Source organism: Rhea americana, unplaced genomic scaffold (assembly GCF_003343005.1).
Source record: "Rhea americana isolate MKP2758 unplaced genomic scaffold, rheAme1 scaffold_304, whole genome shotgun sequence".
Classification (NCBI taxonomy): Eukaryota; Metazoa; Chordata; class Aves; order Rheiformes; family Rheidae; genus Rhea; species Rhea americana.
Window position 1 is genome coordinate 305,300 of NW_028186429.1, and position 15,619 is coordinate 320,918.

General features: G+C 38.5%; 2 protein-coding genes across 2 annotated transcripts in view; both read left to right on the forward strand.

The window, feature by feature from the left end:
• The first annotated feature begins 132 nt into the window (after nt 1-132).
• CRYZ (crystallin zeta) lies at nt 133-9,756 on the forward strand. The gene is made up of 9 exons (XM_085309825.1): nt 133-411; nt 1,103-1,236; nt 1,573-1,725; nt 3,207-3,370; nt 4,606-4,657; nt 6,841-6,990; nt 7,407-7,508; nt 7,601-7,696; nt 7,977-9,756. The coding sequence occupies exons 2-9, from the start codon at nt 1,132-1,134 to the stop codon at nt 8,136-8,138; spliced, it is 984 nt and encodes a 327-aa protein (XP_085165951.1). The 5' UTR covers nt 133-411; nt 1,103-1,131; the 3' UTR covers nt 8,139-9,756.
• A 5,225-nt stretch (nt 9,757-14,981) lies between these two features.
• The window catches only part of ERICH3 (glutamate rich 3), a 42,773-nt gene continuing 42,135 nt past the window's right edge, over nt 14,982-15,619 (forward strand). The window contains exon 1 of the mRNA XM_085309835.1: nt 14,982-15,085. Coding sequence (XP_085165961.1) covers nt 15,066-15,085 — 20 coding nt within the window. The 5' untranslated portion in view covers nt 14,982-15,065. The remainder of the gene's footprint in view (nt 15,086-15,619) is intronic.

Sequence of the window (15,619 nt, forward strand, 5' to 3'; positions counted from 1 at the left end):
TGCGCCTGCGTCGCCGTGGCCGTTCTGTAGCGAGCTGGCGTGGGAGATGGTTACGGAGAAGGTCGCGGYCTCGGAGGGAGCTCCGAGTCCCTCAGCTGTGGCGCGGCCGCTGCTCCTGAGCCAGGGGCGCAGGGCTGCAGCGGCGCGCTAGATCTGTTGTTGTTTCACGGGCGCTTTGCGGCTGTGCAGCCCTGGGTTGGCTTCCCAGCGCTGCAATCAAAGCTGGCCGTTGTGGGAAACACACGGGGCGAGAGGGGAGTTTTCCTGAAGCGGCAGTAGGGCCCGTTCGCCGCCGGCCCGCTGCGGTTCGCCTGTTCGCGCGGGCCTTGCTGGAGTCGGGCCGCGCAGCGCCCGCTGCTCTTCGCTTGCCCGCCGGCCCAGTCGCCTCCCCGCAGAAGGCCGGCAGGGCGGGTGAGTCTGGTTCTCCTTCCTAAGTCCGTGCTGGCCCTTCCCAGGCACCTTGCCCTTCGTACGCTTGGGAGTTGTACGAAGGACATTCATGCACTCGGAAACTCCAGGGTGATTCGCTCCACCGCCTTCCCGGGACGCGGGCGGCCGGCCGGGCTGTGGTCCCCGCACGCTGCTCCTGCCCCGCTTAGGGCAGGAGTGACGCCTGCTGCCCTCCGGTCCTCTGGYGGCCTTCCTCATCACCATGATGATTACCTGCAACTTAAATAGTATCCAGGGACAGGCACTGGAGTATTGCTTAAATTAGCCAGTCAGACAACATTTGAAAGGCTTTTTGTCAGCAACTCAAAATTTATTTCCTATGTATGTAATAGTGAATTATCTATGTTTTTCTCCAAAGTGCCGTATATCCCTGCAGATGTGGTAGCCGRTACAGTGTTCTCAGGAGCTATTACAGAAATACCACTAAAGATAAATTATTTTCRTGTGATTCTCTTCATTACTCATGAAGTCCTACAAATGATAGGGTTATTTTTTTTTGTCTTTTGCAGGATTTGTAAAAAGAAAGACCTCAATTTAAATCAGTAGTGAGCCTTGATTTAAGCAGTTGTTTGAGAGGAGGTTGTTTCATTCCTGTGTTTTGAAGGTGCAAAATAAATTGTCATGCCAATAAAATATTTTCTTTTTTTTYCAGATATTCAGATCATTCAAATTGCTCTGGCAATGGCAAGAAATATGATGAGAGCTGTCAGAGTTTTTGAATTTGGTGGCCCTGAAGTGTTGAAACTCCAGTCAGATGTCCTAATTCCTGTTCCAAAAGAAAATCAGGTATAAATGAGTTCTCTGAACTCTGCTCTGAAATAATGATACTGAATGATATCCTACCTCTGGTAGGAACTGAATAAATTATACAAAGCCTAACTTCTTCATCCTGAATTTGTAGCTGTTGATCAACCTATTCACATACTGCTTCAGGTATCACATTTAACATTTTGTTTTACCATGAGTTACTTATTCCATATAAAGGATTTTATGAAAATGTTTTCGGTTCAACAGTAAGCTTTTGCTAACTCTGTTAACAGTTTAGTTAAAATGCCACCATACAATGCTGTGGATTCTAAGTTTTAAATCTAATTATTGTTTAACAAGCAGCTTCTTTTTCAGGTAGTAATTAAAGTCCATGCGTGTGGGGTAAATCCTGTGGAGACATATATTCGTTCTGGGACTTATGCTAGAAAACCAGCTTTACCTTATACTCCTGGCTCAGATGTGGCTGGTGTTATTGAAAGTGTTGGAGAACATGTGACTGCATTCAAGGTATTTATACTTTGGGTTTTAGCTGGAATTTGTTTATGCATCTTCATTGCATTATTACAATTTTAGCTATATGTGTTGCCTATAAGCATTTAACATGGGGGATTACACCTTCATTAGCTRTTAAAAGCATGCAACAGGATCATACTGGCAATTTGGAGTCTGCAGACTAAACTATGGGGAAGTTTTTCATGCTCTCTATGAAGCTTGAAGAGTTACACGGTCTTGGAAGTGGCACTTCAGACTATTCCTATAAAGCAATGAGATGTGGTGTACAAAAGCTGTGTTTCAGTTGTATTTCATATAACATCACAGAAACATTAAAAGTTGGATGCTTTCTGTTTTAAGTAATAATTTCATGTAAAACTGAAAAAAACTTTAAAGTTGTAGACAAATAGGAATAGCTTTTATTTTACTGACTTCTTAAAAAAAAAATCTATCTGTACTTCTTGGCAAGAATGTTGAAATATTTTATATTACTCTCAAACTCTTGGGACAGGAGAAGGTAATTCTCCAATTGCTAAAAGATATCTGAGGTTTACTCAGTTTTTAAATCAGTTATTTCTTTCAAGTCATTAGATTGTTGGTCTCGGGCAACCTTATAAATTGTAGTTAAAATGGTGTTGGAGAAAAGATACTGTAATTCCCTCGCTTTGAGTTTGTGTGACTGTTGCTTGAGAAATGACAGATTTGTTACCCAGAAAGATCTTGTTTGTTCAAATTTTCTTATCTCATATATCCATTATGTCTGCTTTTTGTTTCTTATGAAAATCATCATAATTTACTTGAATGCAAGAGAGAGAAGGTGAGAGCAATATTTGTTACAAACGTTTTGAAAATGCTGAATAGAGGAGCCAACCAATCTGTTTCATTTGCATACTTATAATGCTTAAGAAATAGCTGTACTGTCATGTAGATTTCTGCATGGTAGGTAATAATTGAAGTTTGAGGACATAAATAAATGTTAGACACGCACACATGCACACACACGCCCATGTGCACACGCGTGCACACACACACACAGAGTACACTGAGAGATGTACTTCCTGCATAACCTACTGAATTGCTGCTTTGAATATTCCCTCTTAAAGAACAGTGGCAATATTTAGCTACTTTAGGGTATATTAAGAGTGTGTGTATATTTTTAAATGAAAATAAGAACTGTTTCTGTGATCATTGTAAAATATTTTCAAATTTTTCATTTGGAATTTGTGGATGGAATTCTTTACTGTTCGATTTCATTAATGTTAATGAGGCAGTAGGTTTGCATGTTACCCTGTAGAGCAGGGGATATAATTATGACCCTTAGATCTAAATATATCACTTGTTTTGCATTTATTTTATGTATTAGCATTTATAAAAATCTCTTTGATTTTTAACAGAAAAGCTTTTAGAGAAAGTAAACTTCTGTTAACTGGTTCTTAATGTTTATTAAGAAAAACATCAGGGAAATTATTAATAGTTTTGTTTCCCTCCCTTTCTAGAAAGGTGATAGGGTTTTTACTACTGAAACTGTCTCTGGCGGATATGCAGATTATACTGTTGCTGCAGCTAATAGAATCTTTCCTTTGTCGGATAAATTGGACTTCAAGCAAGGTGCAGCAATTGGAATACCCTATTTCACTGCTTACCGTGCTCTCTTCCAAAAGTAAGATGCCAAGTCTAGCTTATGTATTTTGCTTTTGAATATTAAAAATAATGAARCAGGAGACATGGAGCTACTGGAGAGAGTCCAGCGTAGGGCTACAAAGATGATTAGAGGGCTGGAGCATCTGCCCTGTGAGGAACGGCTGTGAGAGCTGGGCCTGTTCAGCCTGGGGAAGAGAGGACTGCGGGGGATCTTATCAATGTGTACAAGCACCTGAAGGGAGGGTGTCAAGGGGACGGGGACAAACTTTTTCCAGTTGTCCTGTATGACAGGACGAGGCAATTGAAGCACAGGAAGTTCTGCCTGAGCATGAGAGGGAATTTCTTCCCCGTGAGTGACAGAGCACTGGAACAGGTTGTCCAGAGAGGTTATGAAGTCTCTTCTCTGGAGATCTCCAAGGCCCGCCTGGATGCAACCCTGTCTGCCATGCTCTAGGTGACTGTGCTGAGCAGGGAGGTTGGACTAGATGATCTCCGGAGGTCCCTTCCAACCTTACTGATTCTATGATTCTATGATACTTTCATTATTCTATTAAATGAGAAGTGATCAATGGATGTGCAATGATTTAAAGTCTTTAAGTTAAATTTGTTAAACTGATGGAATTGCCAGGTAACTGTGACAGAGAGATTACTGATTGTATTCTCCTGTTGAATGTTTCTTGGAAAGGTTCCTTCAATTTGCATCATGTAACTGCATGTTACATAAAATGTAACTCTTTTCTGTACTCATCAGTATTTTATCTGGGGAGGAGAAATGAGACTAGTTCTCATTTCTCAGTTGAACTGGCAATATGCTGTAGAGCAGACCCATGTGTTTACTTTGTGAGCTCTACCAGAGTTATTAATATACGCTGCAGTTCTTGTGTATGTGGCCCAGTCTGTCACTGCAAAACAGGATAATGAGTAGAAGCCAGAGTTCCTTGTCAACCAGATGAAAATTTAGAATTGGAAATATGATTTAGTTTGGTAGAACAAATAAATAGAGCTGCTGTAGTTTATTTTAAGATCTGGAACAGATGAAGATCTTGAATTGGGTTTCAGTATCAGGCTGCTACTTGCTGCTGCTTGCATGATGACATAATTTGCGTATTATTTAAACTTATGAATAATATGGTTTATACTGTTTTATTGTTAATTGCTGTGTGAAACTAGTGAGAAAGAAGGGATTAGATGCCACTATATGCAATCTGATATTTTATGATTATTTTAGTCATAATAATCTGTTTCTTCATTCAGAGGACGTGCCAAAGCAGGGGAAAGCGTGCTAGTCCATGGTGCGAGTGGGGGAGTAAGTATTTCCAGAATCTTCAAGTTATAAGAAACATTGTTTTCTGACTTTGTATCTGCTTTAGGCTGTGATGTGATTTACATTCATACCTGTATCAAGAAGTTAATTAACAAAATTAAGTTTTCCTTTCAGATRCTTTAGGATAGTTTTTAAAGCAGACCCTGTTTTCTGAAGTAACTCTATGAAACTGCTTGACTGATTGCACAAGGCCACTAATGCAGAGGGTTGCATAATAAATATATTGCTGCAGTTGGAAGTTGATACAGAAGCTGTATAACCAGTCTATCTCAGGCAAAGCTAAGAGCAAAAGGCTGCAGTTTTAAAAAAGTTACAAGATGTTCTGAATTCTCTGAGAAGTAACTACTGGTGTGCATAACAAGTATACATTTCTGAGATTTTTTTTATCTATTGGCTAACAGGTAGCTGCATGGGGAGAGACACTGGAATATAAAAATTCATATCTGAATAATATGTGAATTTCACATTTAGTTCCYTTTTTTTTCATGACAAGATAATTTCAGAACTCTTTACTATTAAATTACTTTCACACAACATTCTGGTTTGTCTTCCATATTGTGCACTTTCTTGCTCACCTCCTACTAAAGGACAGATCAGCTTTTATAAACTGGTTGAGTTTCCTAAATTATTTGGTTAACAGCAAAAAGGTGATTGTGACAGTCAAATAGGAGGAGGAATTCGGATCTTTCTACCAAATAGTAGAACGGCATTCAGCCTGGTAGCTTCTTTTTTTTTCTCCCATAAACTAAATGTAGTGTTTCTGTTCTTACCTATTTTATATGCCTTTGGGAAAGATACATTAAATTTAATTTGCAGAGGCATATTGTGGAAATCTGTTTTTCTGTGGTTTGTAACCTTTGTTACGGAAATATTTGTAGAAGCAGTGAGATATATCTACGTTTGGAGCATATGCTGAAGTGAAAAGACAGTTTGTGCTCCATCTTTTCTTCTTTCAAGTGATGCTGATTTCCGTAATGATCCTTAAAAATGTGCCTGCTTTTGGATTTTTCACTGAAAATTTTGTTTAATATTTAAACAGCTTGACGTATTTTAATTGATGAAGTTTTTTTTTTTTCGTTTTGTTGAAAACTGATGATCTGCTGTTGAAAAATGAGTTTGCCTTTGATGAACAGAAGAGATTRGTTAGAACCTGGCTAGACATGGGGGTTGTGACAGCTCACAGTGGATTTTTTCCAGAAAAAATTGTCCCTTTACTGTGTGTGGTACTCACATGCATAAGTTAAGTGTAAATAGCAGAGCCACAGAATGGAGTTTTTGCAGTCTCCTTTGCTTATTTATTTTTTAAACAGCAAAAATACAAAAACGTATGTATCTTAACATATCCTAGAGGAGGTATCAAGCTGTGTGGTTTGTTCTGTGGGCTGCCAAATCTATAACTTCAGTAAGCTGGCAGTTTGAGACTAAATCCCAAAGAGGCAGTGTGCTTTTTTTCAGTTTCTGCCTCATTTTGCTTTCACATTCTGTATGCCATGGAAGATAAGCAAAACCAGGAGGTGGCACTGGGGATCATAGATGCCAAAGYCAGGTTTTTATGAAAACTTCTCTCATCTCTGAATGTCTTCTAGAGTATCAGATGGGTGCAAGATTCTGAAAATTTCGTTTCTAAAGGTATCATTTAATCTGTGAAAAATGCAGAAGCAGTGTTAATAAAATTTGTGCTTGCAGATTTTACTTGCAATATGTAATGCTTGTATCAGTAGTAGATGATTCGGGGAATGGAAGAAGGTATAGACTGTTTTCTTTGGCTTTATACATACAAATATATATGTTCCAACTTTAACAAATAGGTAGCATTCTACATAGATTTGTATAAAATGCTGATAGCTATTAGAAAAAAAAATCTTCACTATGTTTGTGTGCCTACGAAAACACCTTTGTGCCTATGAAAACACCTTTTCTTTTTTAAAGATTTTAAAGATTAAGTGGCTGCCCTTAACATCCAGGTTACGTTCAGGTTATTATTGTGCCGCTCCCCCCCCCCCCCCAAAAAAAAAAAAAAAAAAAAAAAAAAAAAAAACGTTCCCAGGGCAAGTTTTTAAATGGTTATGTTTCAAATTGCTGGTAGAATATATTAAATTTAAAAGAGGAAAGGAGACAGGAAAGAAAGAGATATGACATTTTTTTTGTCATTCTGCCCCCTCCAGGTGGGAATAGCAGCATGTCAGATTGCCAGAGCTTATGGTTTAAAGGTTTTGGGTACAGCAGGAACTGAGGAAGGCATGAACACAGTTCTGAGGAATGGTGCTCACCAAACGTTTAATCACAGAGAAGCTAATTACATTGATAAGATTAAGGTAACTACGTAAGATTAAAGTAACTATGTATCAGATATAGGTGATGTAATATGTATTTTTCTTGCTGAGGTTTATACAATGTGAAAAGCTATTTGCTGAAGTTTTTAAAAATAGATTTATGTAGAACCAATATATACTGCCTTTTTTATTTCTACACAATAGAAAACTTTTCCAGGCTGCAAAATCTGATCTTTCTTCTCAGATAAGGGCATTTAGAAACTCTTCCATTTTGGCAAATCACAGTATGATAGCTTATCAAAATATGATCAACTTACTACCTGTCAGTCTTAGTATAAAGGCTATATATGAAATCTAAATAATGAACTATAAAATTTGTTATCAGTAGCATAAGAAATATGCAGTGGCACCCAAACATTAATTGGAGTGATTTTAATAATGTATTATATCCTATATAGGAATACACAGGGACTAAAGGAGTTGATGTAATAATAGAAATGCTGTCTAACATCAATCTTGCTATTGACTTGCATCTGTTGTCCTGTGCGGGAAGGGTGATGGTAAGTATTTTCTGTCATTGATCTGAGTTTGCGTATTTGGTAATCCAATTTAACAATTTAACTTAAACTGTGTTTTAACTGGGTCATAACAGGTTGTGGGCTGTAGAGGTCCTACTGAAATAAATCCGAGAGACACTATGAGTAAAGAATCTAGCATAATAGGAGTTAGTCTGTTTCTTGCAACTGAGGTAAGAAAATAATCATTTTTATTTTAAAGAATGTCTTATTGACCTATCTAATATCTTATATTTCCAGTTAAAATAGTTTATGTATTCTAAAAAACAGGGMTAAAAGCGTAATTTCACTCTAAATAATTGTTGTTTGTTACTATATATTTTGATTTAATCTCAGACCTTCATAAAATATTTTTGAGTTATAAAATTTTGTTTAAYGTTTACATAATTATTTAATACTCCTCTAAAAAGCAAGCACGGACCTTATGATAAATATTGTTTTCACTATATACAGGAAGAAAGAAATGAATGTGCAGCAGCAGTCCTTGATGGTATAGAAGCCGGCTGGCTGAAACCAGAAGTAGGCTCCATATATCCATTGGAGAATGTAGCTAAGGCTCATGAAGACATTATTCATAGCAGTGGTGCTCGAGGAAAGATGGTGCTCCTTCCATAAAGTCTTTTTCTTTTTTTTTTTTTTTTTTTGGGGTGTAGGTGCTCTAATTGTACCTTTGCCTACCCAAATCATTGACCATATTTTACAAAATATGCTATTGATTATGTTTCATAATAACAGCGGATGGTGACCTGCGTATATTTCATTAACAATCTATTCTGTATCTGTAATGAACAGAGTTGCATATAYTTTAAAGAAATTTTTGTGGCTTTTTTGACTGATATGAAAATACCTTTGCTGACATAGCCTTGTGGCAGAGGGGAAACTAATACCTAAGCTAGAACTTGACTTAACGCTCTAACTKGAAACTATGTTCAGGCTGCTGGAAAGTGGTAGGTAGTGTAGAATGAAGCTTTTGGTCTGCAGACTGAAAAACGCAAATAACTAGGTTTCTGTAGATTCTTTAGCCACAAAATTTTCTCATTTATCTTTTGTCACAGAATTTGTTTGGAATCATAACTTTGAATATCAAAATATTTCATTTTCCAGCTCTAATGATGGCTGAAGAGTCTCTCAAATATACATTGTGTATGAACAAAAGCAATTTTATTTTCCTGTACTTGACTTAGTATCTGAGGTGTAAGTGTCCTAGTAAATTCRAAGAGAAAATGACTCTGAAACTGTGCCAGTTTTTGCTACTTTGCAACTGATCATGTGGTCAGAAGCAGCTGATGCCTTGGTAGGAAAATGCCTGGGTAGAGAGGATTTCAATTCTTTCTGTAGTCTTTCTTTAAATTTAAAGTTACCTGAATCCCTGACTACAAAGAGAAGAAAAGAGGCTGCACTGCTTTCGTTAGTATCAGGAATTCATGCTATCTTCATAAATGAAAAAGGCCATACTYCAGAGAGATCTTAGTAATAGCTATGAATTGTCAAATACTACAACTTTCAGCAGTTGTCTCAGAATGAGGTGGAGATGAATGGAGCTTGTTGTTTGGGCTTTTTTCTTTCTTCTCCTTCCCCCCCCGCCAAGTACTGTTGTTTAGGACTAGTTGACTACTAGAGTTGTAATAGCCATCTTGGTTTAATTGCCAGTTAGTGCTCTTGGCAGGAGGTATCAGTATTAAAATATGCTAAATATTTAAATTTAATTTTGCTTGTTCATGTTAGCTGCATTTCCTTTCATGATTGGGTGAATAAGGAAAGAGTTGCCCTGCCAATTTCCCAGGACACATTAACAAATTTGTGGTAGTCATCAGTAATTGTAGTATTGGTCCTGGTCTTATGGAAGGAATTACAATGCTAAGGCATCAGAGATGATAACCACGGATTATCAGCAGCGAGGTCTTGGATCAGCATAATTACATGCTACTGCTGGCCTTATCAAGTGGTTACAGTATGTTCTGCCTTTTTGAATGTCTCTGAATCCTTAAATTGTTGTTTCTCTGCAATGTTTTACATGTCTAAGGCATCACTTGGATTTTTTTCATGTTAGTGGTAAACATCAAGCAATCTTGGACTATTTTCAGACTTTGCTACTGAGATTTGCTTCACGGTTTCTCGTATTTCTCAGCTGAGAGCAGTGCGGTATACTAGAAGAGGCTCTTTCTCAAAAATTGACAAACTTTTAACATTTGGGAAATGTTAAATAAACAAATAAAATCTGTATGAATTTTAATGGGTAAAAGTAGCATTATTTATTTTATACATGTGGTTGACCTATCCTTCAGATGACACAAAGTTGTTACAGTGTATTGAACTGGAATTCTAAGGTTAAAGGTTATTTTGATAGTTGATCATTGATAGTTCTTTAGACCAGTGTTGGTTTTAAGAAATAGTTTTCTTAAATTACTCCCGAGAACCTGTTTAGACATCATACTGTGAAATATTTATAAATATACTAAGTCAAAAGAGGGCCTTGCTTAGTTATGTAATGAAATATTTTAAAGGTTTTGGACAGCATTTTTAATAAAGATGCAAACGAAAAATGCTAGCCAGCGTAGACTTTCTTCTATGAACAGAGTCTGCAATCTCTTGATATCATCCAGAAGAAAGACTGGAGTCCTATCAATGCAGGGACTGTTAAGAAATACTACTTACTTGAAATTAAACTTTTGTTGTAAGTCAAGTTTATTTTCAAATGCAGGCCTGCCCTCCACTTTTGAGATAAACTTTGTATTTTAGGTAATGTACTTTTAAACATCAGATTGTAATAAATAAATGCAGCAGTATAGCCATCAGACCAGCTTTCTTCTGAACAGCTTCTTCTTTGTTATCCTGTATAAAACCCTGGTCAGTGCCGCAGTTGTCAGGGACAGGGCCATTCCTTTGAACTCTGCCAGATGTGCACATCTGGCATTCTGATTTTTCATGTTAATTGCAGAAAAGTACAAAGTAGATTTTTGTTCCAAATGCAGTCCAATTAAAGAATGAGAGTGTTTGATATGTTGACAACTTCTGCACTCAAAATACTGTTTGATATTGCAGGTACTTCCTTTTAATGRGATAATTCTCTAATGCACAGCAAAGTCATCACTTCCAGAATACTTTTCTCAAGAATAAGGGTGAGTTCTTCTGTTCCTTTGAGGAAGAGTGAGTCCTTACTAAAGAGGCTTTCCTTGTCCATGGGAGTTGCTTCCTTTATAGCATTCAGTCTGGATTTGTTCAGTGTCATCATATTGTAAGTCAGCACATGTTCTCTGCATCCACACACAATTTCCTCAGAGCTGTCCAAGTTGGTAACTTGATCACACTGCTCTTTTCTAAGTYGTCATTTCTCTGAGCAGGCACTCCTTTCTCCTAAAATTTTACTTAATTTAAACTAAGAAAATAAWTTTTTAAAAAATTTGGAGTGTCTAGATATTTCCTCTCTCTGTGTTCTGCTGTTAGAATATTAAGATAACAGAGGACCCCACAATCAGTCTCTTCATAAGCCCCTCACTCATATTTTAATGTTGTGTTTTAGTGCTTAACAGACCACAATTTCTTGAAGTGTGTGGTTGGGAGAAATCAAGTCCTGATTTACTAACCATCTCYAGGCCCCAAATCTATTAGTTTTCACCTGTGCATCCTCTGGGAACAATTGTATCATTTCAGATACAATTCAGAAGATCAGGCATTATTGGTATTGAACTTTCGCTGACATTTGAGTGTCCTTGTTCTACTCTGGCAGACGTATGTTTAAAACAAAAACCTATGCCTGATCTCTGTTTTTAAGAGTTTTTTTCTTAGAATAGTTGAAATATTTTCCAGACTTGTAGACATATTAACATCTGAATACTAGGTATATTTAAAAATAAAGTCTTTGAAAATTCTGGACTTTTTTACACAGAAAATGTTGCAAGTGATAGTGTCTATCTGCTGCAAGATCCTTCTTACCAAGAGACTTCCCATTATGGGAGGCCAGGAAAAGGTGGATTATTAGAATTGTTGCTGTCCTACCTTGTTTAAAACTTATCTCAGAAAGCATCCAGTCCTGCTTAATTTCTCTTGTACCAAGTTATGCAGAGAGATAAAAAATACTGGCTTGGAAATAACATAACGTAGCTTTATTTCCACTTGCTGAGTGCAGAGAAGGGTCTTGATATGAAGCCTGTAAGTGAGTGGGTCTAGAGATCTATAGCTTTGTGTTTTCTGTGGTCTTTTCCAGTAGCCCTGTCCCTTGTGCTGTCACTGCTAAATCGGTGAAAGTATTTTTTGCACCCTGTTTATGGGGGTGTATGCAAATAGCTGGAAATCAAGAGAGAATCTGGTTTTAGGGCTCTAGCAAAAAGACCTATTTTGGTATCATTATAGTCTATTTGGGTAATGATAGTTGAAGTATGTATGTTCATGCTACTTTTAATCTAGCTAACTAGTTAATGAGACTATTGCAGAAACTTCTTTGCCCAGATACTTACTGTTATTTTTTAATCACAGAGACTATGAGATTAAAAATAAACATTGATATCCAAGTAGTTTAATATGGGTAGGCATTTTTCATATTTGTGATCTTAAAATTAATTTTACTGAAGGTCAGTTTTGGATTATCAATTAATTATAGGAAACACTAGTGTCAGATCTGTTTGTGGTATCTGTCCTTCAGCTACACTGAGTATTTCCATCACTTCTGCAAGTTAGGAACTGAGGCTCGGATTTGAAACAAGTGACATCCTGGAGATAAATATATGGTTGTACAGATTGTATTGCGGTGGGTTTGGTGTTCATGAACATGAAATTGTGGGCAATTAAGTGGGTATCTAGCACAAAAAAGGAAAGACTATCTTTACACTCAGACTTATGAAACTAGTTCAGTTAATACTGATGTTGAAAGAGCAAGGTCTCAGTTTCAAATGGGGATGGAATGTTTTTGCAATATAAGATTAAGAAATGTGCAGTAATCTCTGAGGAGGACTTACTTCATCTAACATCAAGTTGGTCCCCATGTAATTGCATCTCCTGTGTGCTAAATTAAGTCCTTAGCAGGTAGGAGACCATTCTAAGTTCAAGGTTCAGTTTTGCAATGTCAGGTAGTTTCAGATGAGGAAAGTTTTTTTTTTTCTGTTTGTTTGTTTGTTTCTTCTTTTTTTTTAGTGCCTTGTTAGTTTTCTTGGGACAGCTACTTATATGATTTAAACTTACCAGTGAATCTTTTACTTTTTTTAGGATAACATAAATGGATAGACATATCGCTATGCACAGATACCCATATTTTTTCTAGCAATATTATTCAACAGAGTCTAAGAAATATATTTATATTTCTGGTGGAAWTGGGTGATGATAAGATACTACAACTTTAAATCTTGTTATTAAACACAAGACTTAAAGAACCTCCTGGGTTTTACTGAGTTTAGTCCTCATATCTTTCAAGCAGTTTGTCATATAATTGCTTTTGTGACTTTCCTCTGTTCAGTTTTCTGAAGTAGTTAGATTACAGTGCAATTTYTTCCATGCAAATGCATGTGAGAAGTAGTTTAGCTATACTGAGTTAAATAATTGTTTTATGATGTTATAAACTTTCTGGCGAGGTATGCATGCTAATAAGTTTAGGTTTTATTTGGATTACATTTGTATCATATATGTCCTTGTATTTTGYAAAAACAGGAGGAGGGACTTGATACAATTTTGCTGCTTGCTTTTACAGCTACAGCACTCCTATGTTAAAGCCATTACATCAAATGGAAGATTGTTTTGCCAGGGGAGAAGAMGAAGAGTATTTCTCGACTTAATGTTTACAAACTAATGTTTCAGTAAGTGCTTTTGGAAATAGCTGGTAGCAGAGAGAAGGATTAGGAGGATTCTGATGTAGTAAAACAACAATTTGGTACCTGCCTCCTAATCCCCACAGGTACAGTAGGATACTTCATTCCTTAATGCTGTGCAGATGCCCAAATGAATAGAAGCTGTTTCCTTGTCTGTTTCTCTCTTCATAGTAGTATGAAGCTTCATCTTTACTTATTCTGAATTTGAAGGTTAAAGAATGATTACTGTAGCGTGAGCAATGTTGGTAAGTAACTTCCTAGCTGATTATTCAGTTGAAGGATGCTGATTATTCCTATTCGTTCAGGCAGAATGAAGTTTGAGGTAGTGAATGCATACAGGAAATCTGCAATTCTCCCTTGAAGACACTACCTGAAAAAGTAATACTTTGCTTAATGTTAAGGTACTAAATAGCAGGTAAGAGTAACAATAATGGATATGACTGTGAAGATGATGTGCAGATCAATAACGTACAGTTTCCTTATATACTGTATGCTTTTATTTTTTTAATTTGGCCTTTGTGTTAAGAATTTKGAATGCCATTGCCGACATATACCAAAGAGAACAAAAGTTTTGATTTGCAGAGCAGGTAGAAACAGCTAATTATAGGTACAAAACATAGGATAGGTTAGGGCCTCTATTAGAAATTGAATTATGGATCAAATTAATTCACTCCAACTTTTAAATAGGTGTTGGAAAATGAGTTGTTTGTGCAAAGCCTGGGTGGGTTGTTGTGTGCAAACAGGATAGCTAAATGGAGGTTGTTCATGTAAAGCAGTCTGGATGCAAATATAGTAGTGTTGTTTGAAAACATGGTGGACAGGGTATATGATAGGACAGCTAGACACCAGTCTTAAAATACAGGTATCAGTACTGCAATTTGTTTTCCCACCAAAGCATGACCAGACTACTAAACATCTTCCAGTGACAGAGGGGCGGGGGAGGGTGGGGAGGAGTAATTTTTCTTTCTAGGATTCCATCCCTAAATAAATTGAAGAATCTTGTCATGTTATGTGCTTGAGGAATGCTCGTGAATTCCTTTACAATGGAATATATCACCGAATTTATCTCTGAAGGCTAAGTAACACTTTGTGCTTGCTAGCACTTAATATATTTTAAATATATTTAAAAAGCAGTTAATCCCCTTGCTGTCTTCTGAAATAAGCAAATATGATTATTCTRATTTTACAGAAGGATGAACCCATAGCCAATGCTGTGATTAGAAGCAGGGAATTTCTAAAAATAGAAAATAAAAATTTTAAAACATCTTAAAGCAGAAACGTCTGTAATTTCAGAAAAGTGATTTGCTGACACTTTTGCGGAGTTACGCACTTCATTGCAGCGACAGAGCTCTCGGGCGGCACGCTCCACAGCTCGCCTGTCCTTCGTACCGCAGCAGCGGACGGCAGGGCCGTGCCCGGCCAGGCCGCGCCGGCCCGAGTGCCCGCCGTGCTGCGCAGCGCCGCCATCTCGCCGCCCGCCACAGCGCGTCGCGCCGCCATCTCGCGGCTGTGCCACGCCGCCGAGCGCGGCCGCAGCCCGCCGCCAGTGGCGGCGCGGGCAGCCAACCCGCGCGGCCGGGGGCCGGCGCCGCCCGCCGATTGGGCGCTGGGAGGCCTCCGCCCGCCTCCTCCCTCGCGTCACCGCGTGGCCGTGCCCTAGCAACGGCTGGACGCGGCGGCGGCAGCAGCAGGAGCAGGAGCAGAGGGACAGCACGGCACGGCGCGGGCCCCCGGCGCATCCGCAGCCATGAGCGGCCCACAGCCGGGGTGAGTGGGGCGGCGCAGCCGGGAGAGCGGGGCGGCGGGCTGGCGGGAGGGTCACAGTGCCGCCGCCGCGCCCGTCCCTGAGGAGAGCTGCCCTCCCTCGTGCCGGCCGGGCGCGCTGCGTTCGCGGCCCTCACCCGCCGGGGTGTCTCCGGCGAGGTGCTTTTCCTTACAAAACCCGAGGAAAATGGTGAAAAGGTAGTTAGGTTTGGAGCATTTTACTTGTTCTCTTCCTGCGGCCACTGATGCATTTATTATAGGTATGAGGAGCAGAACAGCCTGTAAATGATTAACCGTGAAGATTTGATTTATGAAGCTAATGTTGGAGGCCTGCAGTGACTTTGTTCTAATATCCTTTCAGATCAGTAAGAACAGTCATGCAAATCACGGTGATAGGCGTCAGTGTCTCTCAATATAGTACATAATGCACTGTAGGCTGATAAAAAAAAAAAAAAAAACAGCTACTGTTGATTAAATAGTTGGCAATGATATTACACATGAAGACCCTGTAGGATATAGAGTTCCAAGTGGGCAGTT

What these genes read in the sequence shown, in the direction of transcription:
- CRYZ (XM_085309825.1), top strand. Translation starts at nt 1,132, where the DNA reads ATGGCAAGAAATATGATGAGAGCTGTCAGAGTTTTTGAATTTGGTGGC. An exon ending in AACATGTGACTGCATTCAAG is followed by an intron (nt 1,726 to 3,206) that starts GTATTTATACTT and finishes CTCCCTTTCTAG; the next exon opens with AAAGGTGATAGGGTTTTTAC. An exon ending in TACCGTGCTCTCTTCCAAAA is followed by an intron (nt 3,371 to 4,605) that starts GTAAGATGCCAA and finishes TTCTTCATTCAG; the next exon opens with AGGACGTGCCAAAGCAGGGG.